This window comes from Phyllobates terribilis, unplaced genomic scaffold, assembly GCF_046119375.1.
Source record: "Phyllobates terribilis strain yellow unplaced genomic scaffold, ASM4611937v1 Scaffold_13__5_contigs__length_258822181, whole genome shotgun sequence".
Classification (NCBI taxonomy): domain Eukaryota; kingdom Metazoa; phylum Chordata; class Amphibia; order Anura; family Dendrobatidae; genus Phyllobates; species Phyllobates terribilis.
In genome coordinates this window covers 213,965,286-213,978,549 of record NW_027362773.1, presented here as the reverse complement: position 1 = coordinate 213,978,549, position 13,264 = coordinate 213,965,286, and the positions used below count along the sequence as shown (strand labels likewise).

The following is a 13,264-nucleotide window of genomic DNA, read 5'->3' as shown; positions in this document are numbered from 1 at the left end:
TCCAAAGAAAAGTAATCCTGGCCCCTGAGACCTGGGCCTTTGTATAGAAATATCTAATAGTAGCAGAAGGCAGAATTGGAATGGAGCCTCTTGTCCTATGTGCACTGCAGTTTGCTATATACCCTGCCTGCCTGCCTATATACACTGCCTGCCTGATATCTCTGCAGATGGATTAGTCCTCAGAAGGACTGTTTGTTAAGATGGATATGTGAAATGTACGGTTTTTCTCCCTACACTACCTAATACACGATCAAATCTCTCCCTAGCTCAGCAGAACCTCCCTACACTGTCTGATCCGGAGTGACTGTGACGAGCACAGCGGCGCCAAGTCTGATATAGACCTGATGACGCTGTGCGGCCAGCCAATCAATGTAATGCCACAACCAACATGGCTACGGCATTACAGTGCGTGGCAGGCAATCCCTGCATGTTGATTGGCTCTCTAAAGAGCGCCAAACATGCAGGGAGGGGACTCGAGTTCCCGCCCCAACAACCCAGAAATTCTTGGCGAGCGCCGAGCATCTCGAGCAGTAGCGAGCATGATCGCCTCCATGCCACATTGCCGCATTGATGCAGTAATTGATGCAAAAGGAGCCCCGACCAAGTATTGAGGGCATTTACTGAACATACATTTCATTAGACCAACATTTCAGATTTTAAAATCATTTTTCAAGCTGTTGTTATAAAGTATTCTAATTTACTGAGATAATGACTTTTGTGTTTTCATTGGCTGTAAGCCATAATCATCAATATTAACAGAAATAAACACTTGAAATAGATCACTCTGTAATGACTCTATATAATATATGAGTTTCACTTTTTGTATTGAAGAACTGAAATAAATTAACTTTATGATGATATTCTAATTTTGTGAGATGCACCTGCTGTACACTGTATAGAGGAGACAATACAACGTGTGAATGATTTATAGAACAGTCTTTGGTGTACACTATTGCCCTCCAGTGGCTGAAACAAGAACTACAGATGGTGTTTTTTTCTGTTCTTATCTCCATAGCAACCACCCCAGATTTTCTTCCGGCTGTTTTTGATGACGGCAACGAGGAGGCATCACGTGGTGTGCTGTTGCTAGGCGGGACGTTCTCCACACGCAATTTTTAGACGTCGGTTGCTAAGGAATCGTCACGGTGACGCGACGGCTGCTGTGCCAGGGAAAGGCCGCAAGGAGGCGCCGGGGCCGGATAAGAGATTGTCCGGGGAACCTAGAGAAAAGGCCGGGAGCAGGAAAGGGAAGAGCGGGATGTGAGTGCGCGGTGTGGACCGACTGGAGAGCGACCCCACCATGAGAAGATGTGCCGGTGAGCGCCATAGCCCTGCTCCGGGTGTGGAGTCACTGCTGCCGGCAGCCCCCTCACCTCTGGCCACAGACATGTTACCTGGAGTTATCCCCGGGTCTGGGCAGGGCCTGGGGGGAGGGGGTCATCTGCTGGTGGCACTACAACTCCCAGGATGACACACTTAGGCAGTGATTTGTCTGCTGCCTGAAAAATCACCATCAACGAGACGCCGGTGAGATACACCAAGGTCCCTGACATGGCCAGAGATCCCACAGGGGCCGATCATGTATGACAGTGCCGCCATCGCGATATATATCGCCTGTGCATGGAGACAGTCGCTCTGGCAGTGTCGTGGCGCTTCACTACATCCATCATGGCGTGCGACAGACTAAACGGACATGTAGACTAGAGGTCCAGCTCCCTTGGGCCCCCCCAGCATTGGCTCCTGCTCCGTCTTCACTGACCCCCCCCCCCCCCAGCGTTGGCTCCGTCTTCATTGACCCCCCCCCCTGCGTTGGATTAGTCTTCACTGACCCCCCCCCCCCGCGTTGGCTCCGTCTTCACTGACCCCCCCCCCCCCTGCGTTGGCTCCGTCTTCACTGACCCCCCCCCCCACCCTGCGTTGGCTCCGTCTTCACTGACCCCCCCCACCCTGCGTTGGCTCCGTCTTCACTGACCCCCCCCCCCCACCCTGCGTTGGCTCCGTCTTCACTGCCCCCCCCCACCCTGCGTTGGCTCCGTCTTCACTGACCCCCACCCTGCGTTGGCTCCGTCTTCACTGACCCCCCCCCCCACCCTGCGTTGGCTCAGTCTTCACTGACCCCCCACCCTGCGTTGGCTCAGTCTTCACTGACCCCACCCTGCGTTGGCTCAGTCTTCACTGACCCCCCCCCCGCCCTGCGTTGGCTCAGTCTTCACTGACCCCCCCCCGCCCTGCGTTGGCTCAGTCTTCACTGACCCCCCCCCCCCCCACCCTGCGTTGGCTCAGTCTTCACTGACCCCCCCCCCCCACCCTGCGTTGGCTCAGTCTTCACTGACCCCCCCCCCCCCACCCTGCGTTGGCTCAGTCTTCACTGACCCCCCCCCCCACCCTGCGTTGGCTCAGTCTTCACTGACCCCCCCCCCACCCTGCGTTGGCTCAGTCTTCACTGACCCCCCCCCCACCCTGCGTTGGCTCAGTCTTCACTGACCCCCCCCCCACCCTGCGTTGGCTCAGTCTTCACTGACCCCCCCCCCCACCCTGCGTTGGCTCAGTCTTCACTGACCCCCCCCCCCCACCCTGCGTTGACTCAGTCTTCACTGACCCCCCCCCCACCCTGCGTTGACTCAGTCTTCACTGACCCCCCCCCCCACCCTGCGTTGGCTCAGTCTTCACTGACCCCCCCCCCCCCCACCCTGCGTTGGCTCAGTCTTCACTGACCCCCCCCCCCCCCACCCTGCGTTGGCTCAGTCTTCACTGACCCCCCCCCCCCACCCTGCGTTGGCTCAGTCTTCACTGACCCCCCCCCCCCCAGCGTTGGCTCCGTCTTCACTGCCCCCCCCCAGCGTTGGCTCCGTCTTCACTGCCCCCCCCCAGCGTTGGCTCCGTCTTCACTGCCCCCCCCCCAGCGTTGGCTCCGTCTTCACTGCCCCCCCCCCCAGCGTTGGCTCCGTCTTCACTGCCCCCCCCCCCAGCGTTGGCTCCGTCTTCACTGCCCCCCCCCCCAGCGTTGGCTCCGTCTTCACTGCCCCCCCCCCAGCGTTGGCTCCGTCTTCACTGCCCCCCCCCCAGCGTTGGCTCCGTCTTCACTGCCCCCCCCCCAGCGTTGGCTCCGTCTTCACTGCCCCCCCCCCAGCGTTGGCTCCGTCTTCACTGCCCCCCCCCAGCGTTGGCTCCGTCTTCACTGCCCCCCCCCCCCAGCGTTGGCTCCGTCTTCACTGCCCCCCCCCCCAGCGTTGGCTCCGTCTTCACTGCCCCCCCCAGCGTTGGCTCCGTCTTCACTGCCCCCCCCAGCGTTGGCTCCGTCTTCACTGCCCCCCCCCAGCGTTGGCTCCGTCTTCACTGCCCCCCCCAGCGTTGGCTCAGTCTTCACTGACCCCCCCCCCCCTCCCAGAGTTGGCTCCGGCTCCCCTGGCCCCCCCAGCATTGGGTCTGACGCTCTGACCCCCCTTCCCCGAGCATTGGCTCTGGCTTCCCTACCCCTCCCAGTGTTTTGTCCTACGCCCCAGATCACCCCCCCTCCCCGAGCGTTGGGTCCAGCGCCCCTGGCCCCCTCCCCGAGCGTTGGGTCCAGCGCCCCTGGCCCCCTCCCCGAGCGTTGGGGTCCAGCGCCCCTGGCCCCCTCCCCGAGCGTTGGGGTCCAGCGCCCCTGGCCCCCTCCCCGAGCGTTGGGGTCCAGCGCCCCTGGCCCCCTCCCCGAGCGTTGGGGTCCAGCGCCCCTGGCCCCCTCCCCGAGCGTTGGGGTCCAGCGCCCCTGGCCCCCTCCCCGAGCGTTGGGGTCCAGCGCCCCTGGCCCCCTCCCCGAGCGTTGGGGTCCAGCGCCCCTGGCCCCCTCCCCGAGCGTTGGGGTCCAGCGCCCCTGGCCCCCTCCCCGAGCGTTGGGGTCCAGCGCCCCTGGCCCCCTCCCCGAGCGTTGGGGTCCAGCGCCCCTGGCCCCCTCCCCGAGCGTTGGGGTCCAGCGCCCCGCGCCCCCTTCCCCGAGCGTTGGGGTCCAGCGCCCCCTTCCCCGAGCGTTGGGGTCCAGCGCCCCCGGCCCCTTCCCCGACCGTTGGGTTCAGCGCCCCTTCGATCTCTGTATTTTGGGTGATATTTATGGTGAGAAAATGTTAAAAAAATGTCAATTGTTATATTTTCTTTCCCGGGATTGTTGCTCTGCGCCAGTGTCCTTACATGAGGTCGATCTGAGCAGTCGCATTATTTTATCGCTTCCCATAGAAGTCTATGGAGATATTTCACAGCCATTGTGTCCGTCATTGACCCCTGTGTACAAGTCTGTGACATTGCCCCTTTGTGCCCTGGTGGTATGGAGCAGTTGGGGGTATAAAGTATGGAAGAGGAGGATGGTGGCATCCACTGTGTGGTCATTGTGATTCTATTGTATGAGGGCGGCTCATGTTGTTTATAGGTTCTGTCCTTTGTTGATTTTCTGTAAATCCTTCCTATCTGGTAGTAGGGATCACTCCGTACCCAGGGGATCGGCTGCATTCAGACGTCCTTAGGTCACATCCCAGTTCTTCTTGCACTTAATGGATTGGAGAAACTTGGATTTTTTTTTTTCATTTTTGTATTAGAAAGAAATGGATGAAAAATGGACCTTACATAGAGAAGTTTCTGTTAGTGTACCTATAATCTGCAATGTTTCTTTTATATATGATTTTATTCCTTCAATGTGCTGTAGATCAGTCAGGGGCCGGATCCCGAGACCCCCCCCCCCCCCCCCACTGATTGCTGATAAGACTGACGCAGACAGCATGGTGTACAGATCCATAAGTAAGTTTGTCAGACAGATTTGACGTTGTCGTGAGAAAAGGGGAAGAGAGAGAACAGTCCAGGAATCGTAATGACGTCATCGGGATTGTAGGCCAGATCTTAGTCATTGCCAGGTGTGAACTTTGCAGAAAAGAAAAGCTTTGCACATATGAGAATTTTTTTTTTTAATATTTTGACGTTGACAATGCAGTCATTTACAGCCCCTACTTGTATGGGGTGGAGATCGCTTGCTATAAGGTTGGAAGAGGTGGGTCTTCCGGTTCCTTTTGAAGGTTTCCACGGTAGGTCAGAGTCTGATGTGTTGGGGTAGAGAGTTCCAGAATAGGGGGGATGCACGGGAGAAATCTTGTATGCGATTGTGGGAAGAGGAGATAAGAGGGGAGCAGAGAAGGAGATCTTGTGAGGATCGGAGGTTGCGTGCAGGTTTGTACCGGGAGACTAGGTCACAGATATATGGGGGAGACAGTTTGTGGATGGCTTTGGATGCCATGGTTAGGGTTTTGAACAATGGGGTGCCAGTGAAGAGATTGGCAGAGAGGAGAGGCCGGGGAATAGCTGGGGGACAGGTGGATTAGTCAGGCAGCAGAGTTTAGGATAGATTGGAGGGGTGCGAGAGTGTTGGAGGGGAGGCCACAGAGCCGGAGGTTGCAGTAGTCCAGGCGGGAGATGATGAGGGCTTGCACTAGTGTTTGTGCAGATTCTTGAGTAAGGAATGTGCGGATCCGGAAGATATTGTTGAGTTTGAGTCGGCAGGAAGTGGAAAGGGCTTGGATATGTGGTTTGAAGGCGAGATCAGCCAAGTCTGTGATGCCGAGAGATGAGAGAATCCACGGTGTCAAAAGCAGATGACCGGTCCAGGAAGAGGAGGACAGAGTAATGTCGCTTGGATTTGACGGTTAGTAGGTCGTTGGTGACTTTAGTCAGGGCAGTTTCAGTGGAGTGATGCGGTCGGAAGACAGATTGTAAGCTGTCAAAGAGGGAGCAGGAGGAGAGGTGGGAGGACAGCTCAGAATGGATGGGGCGATAGCTACACAGGGAAGATGGGTGCGATGCAAATATAATGTAGGTGTGAATGAGGCCTGAAACTCATTAATGCAGCACCAGGACACTAGTGACACCGATTATCTTCCATAAGGTGGAGGAAGGTGAGAAGGAGACGGTATTTTTTAAGATGTAGCTTAGTCCTGCGAGGAGTGGGCTGCGATCATGGATGACACTGGCTGTCATCATATATCCATGGATCTGTAATGATTCAGTATCAGCAGGGGAGCATGGAGGTTGTCATCAGGTCAGAGTCATCATGGTGTCGTCTGCAGGGAGTAGGTTAGGGTACATGCATTAGTAGTGGATGAGATCAGTCGTGTCATTATACGCTCTGCCGCTGAGTTATTTCTTGGTTGTACTCGTTTCTGGGAAGTCTGGTGATGCCGGGCGACAGCCTCTGTAGGAGCCATCATGGTCGTCTTATAGGTCGTAAACCCATGATTTGATTTAGCATTGGGACTCATAAAGACTTGATGTCAATGGCGCCACTGTTCTTTCCTTATACACTTCCAGGAGGTCTCTAATAAAATTTCTTCATGGACACCTACCTCATAACCCCAGAAGTCCTCTGCCCACCATAAATGTGGCCTACACCCTAAATCTAGTTGGCTTTACCAATAATGTCCTTCTCATCACTCTCCTGTAGCATTCTGATCCTCCCCATATTATACACTCTCCTGCTCGGTTTGGCAGAGCGTGCATGTGTTCTCAATAGGAATAGGCGGCTGTCAGACTCCACTTTTCCCCCGCGAGAACATGTCGGGGATGTTGAGATCCATCCTATGGACGGGCTCTACGCTACACAGGGGCCTGGAATAAAGTATGAGCTGGTTTACACTTTAGGAAATGCTTTTATTAAGTGGCCGATCCCTCATTTTTATGTCCACAATCATTTCAGCTACCATCAGGGTTGCTATTTTGATGTGACGGGCATCGCTAATTTCCATCATCCCTTTAATATGACATGATTGCCTCAGACTAACGTCTTGCTCTGTCTTCTCCTACAGCTCTTAGACCAAGAGGATGCCAAGCAAATCCATGTGGTGTCATCACCAAGCATTACTGCCAGACACCCATGAAGCTGACCGAACGTCATAGAGGCCCCATCAAAAGCCGGAAGAACCATGAAGGCCGCACACGAGCGCAGCCAGGAATGTCTTCCACCAAAGAAACGGGATCTGACTCAGAGCACTATAAACATAGGGGAGCAGCAACCTAAGGTGGACAACTCCTCCACTAATGAAAGATCTGCTGAGACCTCAAACTGGCCCCGCGGAGTACTCGTGGCTTCAGGACAGGGACATGGGGTGAGATATGAAGTGGCCGGAGAAGGGTCAGAGTCGGTCACAGTGGATCAGTATGGAAATCTGTACAAACTCTCTGTGCCCCCCACCTTCTCCCCACCAGGCCTCCACCCTGTGGTGAACATGGGCTCCATCCCTCCTTCCTTTAATGTAGCATCACAGTTGATCCAACACCCAGGAATTACTTATCCTTCCATCCATTATGCTCCCATCTCTCACACGTCCGTGCAGTTTCTGGGGTCACCTTATGCCGTTCCCTATGCTGTGCCCCCAGGCTTCTTGCAACGCGCTGTGATATCTCCACCTGCCACGTTGGCTACTTCTCACGTACCACATTATGTGCCATATAACTCTGTCATACCCGAGGGGGTGACCCCTCCTCCACAGCCACCATCTCCTCAAACTTTCAGCAAAGTGACCACAGCACAATCTCCCTCTGTTCTCATGGGCGTTTTACCGGTGGACGTCACCAAGGGACGAGTTCCCGTATTTTATCAGCACCCTTCTCAGATGCCGGCAGGGTATCCTGTACATGAAATGCTTCTGGCATGTCCTCCTAATCCGGCCTCCCCCAGCGATAAAGAAACTATGATGGCCTCTACCAACGGGTCCCAGAGAGGATCCGAATGTACCTCCTCCAGAAGAGGGAGTCAGGCGGTCATAGACCAGTACATCCAGAATTCTGAAGAAGAGATGGCGAGAGGACAAAACGACAATCTGTTGGACTGTGATACTTACTCAGGCCGCGTACCGCAGAGGACGGAGGTCGCTCTTATGACCCATCGGAGCACTCCGGATACAGACCTAGAAGTTCAGAGAGTTGTTGGAGGAATGGTTTCACAGGAGTATTGCTCGCCATCCGTTCAGAGAAAAGAGCGGATGAGTCCGTTAAATCTATCCAACGACATTAAGCACGATGCAAAGAGAGGACACGGCAATCTTACAAGTCCGCCAAGAGGCGATCTCCGGGGCGTGTACGGTGCACAGCACCCTATTAAGTACACAGAGAAAAATGCACTTATTTCAAATGGCGAGGCAACGCAAGGAACGCACAGTTCTGCCGGGAGATTGTCCTCCGCCGCTCCGCAGCATGCCTCGAAAACCCAAGAGAGCAGATCTTCAGAAGTGCACAGTCGAGGCAGAGACTCTCCACCCACGGGTGCGCCGCCGCCTCCTCATGCCACTACTTTACCATCACACTTCATGAAAGGGGCCATCATCCAGCTGGCCACCGGCGAACTGAAAAGGGTGGAAGACCTACAGACCCAGGATTTTGTGCGAAGCGCAGAAGTCAGCGGCGGCCTTAAAATCGATTCCAGCACAGTGGTGGACATCCAGGAGAGTCAGTGGCCAGGATTTGTGACACTTCAATTCGTAGTGGGGGAGCAGCAAAGCAAAGTGTGTCTCGACGTCCCTCCTGAGCACCCGTTTTTTGTGTACGGACAAGGCTGGTCTTCGTGCAGCCCGTCACAGACTGCGCAACTTTTTGCACTTCCTTGCCACCGGCTTCAAGTGGGAGACGTGTGTATATCCATAAGTTTGCAGAGTATCTCCAAGAACGGTGCGTCGCCTGTAGGCATCACGCATCAGGCTTTGCCGCATCCGATTGAGAAAGCAGTGTTACAATCTAGGGAGTGCCCGCAGACGCCCGATAGAGATGGCGATAGGCAAAACCAGCTCCAGAAAGATGGTTTGGCCCAGATTTCTTTGGCCCAGTGTCCTTTTCCCACAGCTTCACCGAGCTGGTCAAGCCCAGGAGTCCAAAGATATAGCGGACAGAGTTCAGAAGCCCGGCCTTCGCCTTCTCGCCATTCGTTCATTCCACAAGAGGTGAAGCTGTCCATCGAAGGCCGGTCAAACGCAGGGAAATAACCCTAATTTTGCACAGTTAGAGTACAGGGATAATCATTGACGTTTTGAGGCTGGGTCCCTGCTGCCGGAAGAAAAAAAAAATGGCCCGGGAGGGTAATGTCTACGGCACAGACAGAAAAAAACGGAGATCTTTTTATTTTCTAGGTTAACCTTATTTTATACTTATATATCGTGCATTTCCATGCATTTATCGCTGGTGTGTTAAGTATAGGAATGATTTACAATATCAGAAAGGGGGGAGGGGGGTGACTTTTTTTTGGGGGGAGGGGTAAGCATCTTCCTGGGATTCTAAGCTTCCAGATATTGACCCTACCACGTTGGAACGGGCACAGTCGACAGGCGCAAACTTTCGAGACCGGCCGTAAGTAATAGTAACTGACATTTCCCGGGCCAGCTCTTCGTCATCCCCCTAAAAATAAAAAAAAAAACATCCCGAGTGCAATAAATGGTATAGCACGGACCCTGGCTCTCCTGCACCTTCTGACCGAAAGCTTTACACCCCCCCGCAGAGACATCTTATATTCAATATATCGAGCTCAGATGTGGAATACACTCAGCGTGTAGCAGTACGCTATTTTTTTAATGACTATTTTCCGCATTGCTCTGGAAGGACCACCCCCCCCCTTCCCGATCCCACTCTGAACGTCACTGGACACTACATATACTCCCATCATTTCCTTCTAAGAAGGCCAGACGAGTCACTGGATAAATTAAAGTACTCTCCCCCCGTCTAATAATGATATATATGTTATACTAGGAGCAAAGCAAATATTCTTTAGAATCAATCCCCAGCGTTCGGGTGTCTGTGGTGCACCCAAGGTTGTGCGCTGGCGTCGGAGCTCGTGGCGCGCCCGAGGTGGTGCGCTGGGGTCTGAGCTCGTGGCGCACCCGGGGTTGTGCGCTGGCGTCGGAGCTCGCGGCGCGCCCGGGGTTGTGGCTTAATGCACTGCTTCATTTTTATTCCAACTCTAACATGAGGAAGCTTTTTTTGGGCCTCAGACCAGTGTTAAATAACATCCTTTTTTTTTTTTTATGTGTGTGTGTGCAATGCGCCATCTACGAGCGGAGTGGACCCTTACCCCAGGTTAGGGAGGGAGGTCCGGAGGTCACCACTTTCGATCCCCCGGGGGACACACATTTCATCTGATTAACCGATATGCATCCTACAAAGCCTTAGACTTTAGGCCGGTGCTTCTCTCCTATTCTGCTACCTGATCTTTACCAGAGCATTAATCTATATTTTGTTGTGCTTTTTTTGTAACTGTTTTAAATAAATCGATTTGTACTGTATATTTGTATTCCAGCTGAGAAGCTTTTCTTTTGTTTTTTCCCTTTTCATTTTCTCTGTTATTTCAGTTATAAAAATTAAAAAAAAAAAATCAACTGTATTTTCGTGCTAAAACACATTTAACATGTAAGCATTCTATGTACCAATATGCCTATATAAATACATAGCTCTTTTTTTCTCTGGGTGTGTCTTACTTTTTTGGGGGGGAGCGGAGGGTAGCTTCATCAGTGGTTCTGATAATCCACTATTAAATGGAGAATATTCTTAAGCCAGGTAGCCATGGGTGGCAGTTAAGAGCTGCATACTGATGGTTTCCTTTTTGGAGCTTGGGGTACACGACCTCACTTTTCACTTCAGCATTTATACCAAGCATCTCTGCTGCTTCAGTCTCTGCATTCTCAGTCCCATTGTATTGTATCTATAGCTGCATTGCTATTGTTTTCTGCTAGTGGTTGCAGTCCCTGCTTCTTCAGTGTCTGCATTGTCAGAGCTGTAGTTTCATCCGATGTATTCACCACTAGAGCTGCACTCAAAATTCTGCTTCATTTTTGCTCAGCCTGCAGCCCCTACAGTTTCAGGCAGTGTTTATTCCAAGAACTAAACAGTAATACACCACTAGCATCCATAGCTCCATTATGATGGTTTCCTTTTGCCACTTCGGTTAGACAACCTCATATGTCAAAGCTATTTCATGTTAAGTACGTAACAATAATCGACTCCTTCTTTTCTCACTGCAGCCCTTACTGTTTCAGTGTCTGAACTCTGAGCTGTAACGTAATCTGATGCTGTATAAACTCCTACCATCTTGACCTGCATTCTGACGGCTTCAGTCTCTGCATTTTCAGAGCTATTGCATCTACAGCTGCATTACCATTGTTTCCTTTTGGTGCTCTGGTTCCAGTCCCTGCTGCATCGGTGTCTGAATTCTCAGAGCTGTAGCATAATCTGATGCTGTATACACTCCTAGCATCTAGAACTGCATTCTGATGGTTTCTTGCAGGATCTCACATCTCTGCTGCTTCAGTATCTGCATCCTCAGAGCCATTGTATTGCATCTTCAGGTGATTCTTACTAAATTAGAATATCATCAAAAAGTTAATTTATTTCAGTTCTTCAATACAAAAAGTGAAACTCATACAGTTGTGCTCAAACGTTTACATACCCCGGCAGGATTTTTCCTTTCTTGGCCTTGTTTCAGAGAATATGAATAATAACAAAAAAACTTTTTTCTCCACTCATGGTTATTGGTTGGGTGAAGCCATTTATTGTCAAACTACTGTGTTTTCTCTTTTTAAATCTTAATGACAACCAAAAGCATCCAAATGACCCTGATCAAAAGTTCACATACCCCAGTTCTTAATACCGTGTATTGCCCCCTCTAACATCAATGACAGCTTAAAGCCTTTTGTGGTAGTTGTGGATGAGGTTCTTTATTTTCTCAGATGGTAAAGCTGCCCATTGTTCTTGGCAAAAAGCCTCCAGTGCCTGTAAATTCCTGGGCTGTCTAGCATGAACTGCGCGCTTGAGATCTCCCCAGAGAGGCTCAATGATATTGAGGTCAGGAGACTGAGATGGCCACTCCAGAGCCTTCACTTTGTTCTGCTGTAGCCAATGACAGGTCGACTTGGCCTTGTGTTTTGGATCGTTCATGTTGGAACGTCCAAGTACGTCACATGCGCCGCTTCCGGGCTGATGAGTGCAAATTTGCCTCGAGTACTTGCTGATAACGTGCTGCATTTATCTTTGCTTCAACTTTTACCAAGTTTCCTGTGTCTTTGTAGCTCACACATCCCCAAAACATCAGCGATCCACCTCCGTGCTTTACTGTAGGAATGGTGTTCCTTTCACCATAGGCCTTGTTGACCTCTCTCCAAATGTAATGTTTATGGTTGTGGCCAAAAAATTCAATTTTTGTCTCCTCACTCCAAATTACCTTGTTCCTGAAGTTTTGAGGCTTGTCTCTGTGCTGTATTTGTAGGCGAGATACTTTGTGGCATTTGCGCAGTAATGGCTTTCTTCTGGCGATTCGACCATACAGCCCATTTTTCTTCAAGTGCCTCCTTATTGTGCATCTTGAAACAGCCACACCGCTAGTTTTCAGAGTCCTGAATTTCAGCTGATGTTATTTGTGGGTTTTTCTTTGCATCCCGATTAATTTTCCTGGCAGTTGTGGCCGAAATTTTTGTTGGTCTACCTGACCGTGGTTTGATTTTTACAGAGCCCCTGACTTTACATTTGTTAATGCCAGTCAGCAGCGTTCAAACTGTGATTATCAATTCCTTGCATATTTTTTTGTTCCCCTTTCCTGTGTTATACAGTTCAACTCCCTTTTCCCGTAGATCCGTTGACAAACGTCAGTGGCTGGATCACAGAAACTCACTCAGCTTTTATGCACACACACTGACTACAAGCAAACAGGTCACAGGTGAGGATGTTACCTTTAGTAGCCATTCAAAGCCATTTGCGTCAAATTCTGTGCATGTTATCAGGCCAAAATCACCAGGGTATGTGAACTTTTGATCAGGGTGATTTGGATGTTTTTGGTTGTCATTAAGATTTAAAACGAGAAAACACAGTAGTTTGACAATAAATGGCTTCACCCAACCAATAACCATGAGTGGAGAAAAAGTTTTTGTTATTATTCATCTTCTCTGAAACAAGGCTAAGAAAGGAAAAATTATGCCGGGGTATGTAAACTTTTGAGCACAACTGTATATTATATAGAGTCATTACAAACAGAGTAATCTACTTTTCAAGTGTTTATTTCTGTTAATGTTGATAATGACTTTTGTTTTCATTGGCTGTAAGCCATAATCTCAGTAAATTAGAATACTTTATAACACCAGCTTGAAAAATGGTTTTTAAAATCCGAAATGTTGTCCTACTGAAATGTATGCTCAGTAAATGCCCTCAATACTTGGTCGGGCTCCTTTTGCATCAATGCGGCAATGTGGCATGGAGGCGATCAGCCTGTGGCCCTGCTGAGGTGTTA

The 13,264-nt window shown here is 51.2% G+C and overlaps 1 protein-coding gene across 1 annotated transcript; it reads left to right on the top strand.

Moving 5' to 3' along the window:
• The first annotated feature begins 1,086 nt into the window (after positions 1-1,086).
• ATXN1L (ataxin 1 like) lies at positions 1,087-10,454 on the top strand. Its single transcript, XM_073659282.1, has 2 exons — positions 1,087-1,316; positions 6,816-10,454. Exon 2 carries the CDS (start codon positions 6,933-6,935, stop codon positions 8,982-8,984), a length of 2,052 nt encoding a protein of 683 aa, XP_073515383.1. The 5' UTR covers positions 1,087-1,316; positions 6,816-6,932; the 3' UTR covers positions 8,985-10,454.
• The last annotated feature ends 2,810 nt before the right edge of the window (positions 10,455-13,264 follow it).

What these genes read in the sequence shown, in the direction of transcription:
- ATXN1L (XM_073659282.1), top strand. Translation starts at nt 6,933, where the DNA reads ATGAAGGCCGCACACGAGCGCAGCCAGGAATGTCTTCCACCAAAGAAA.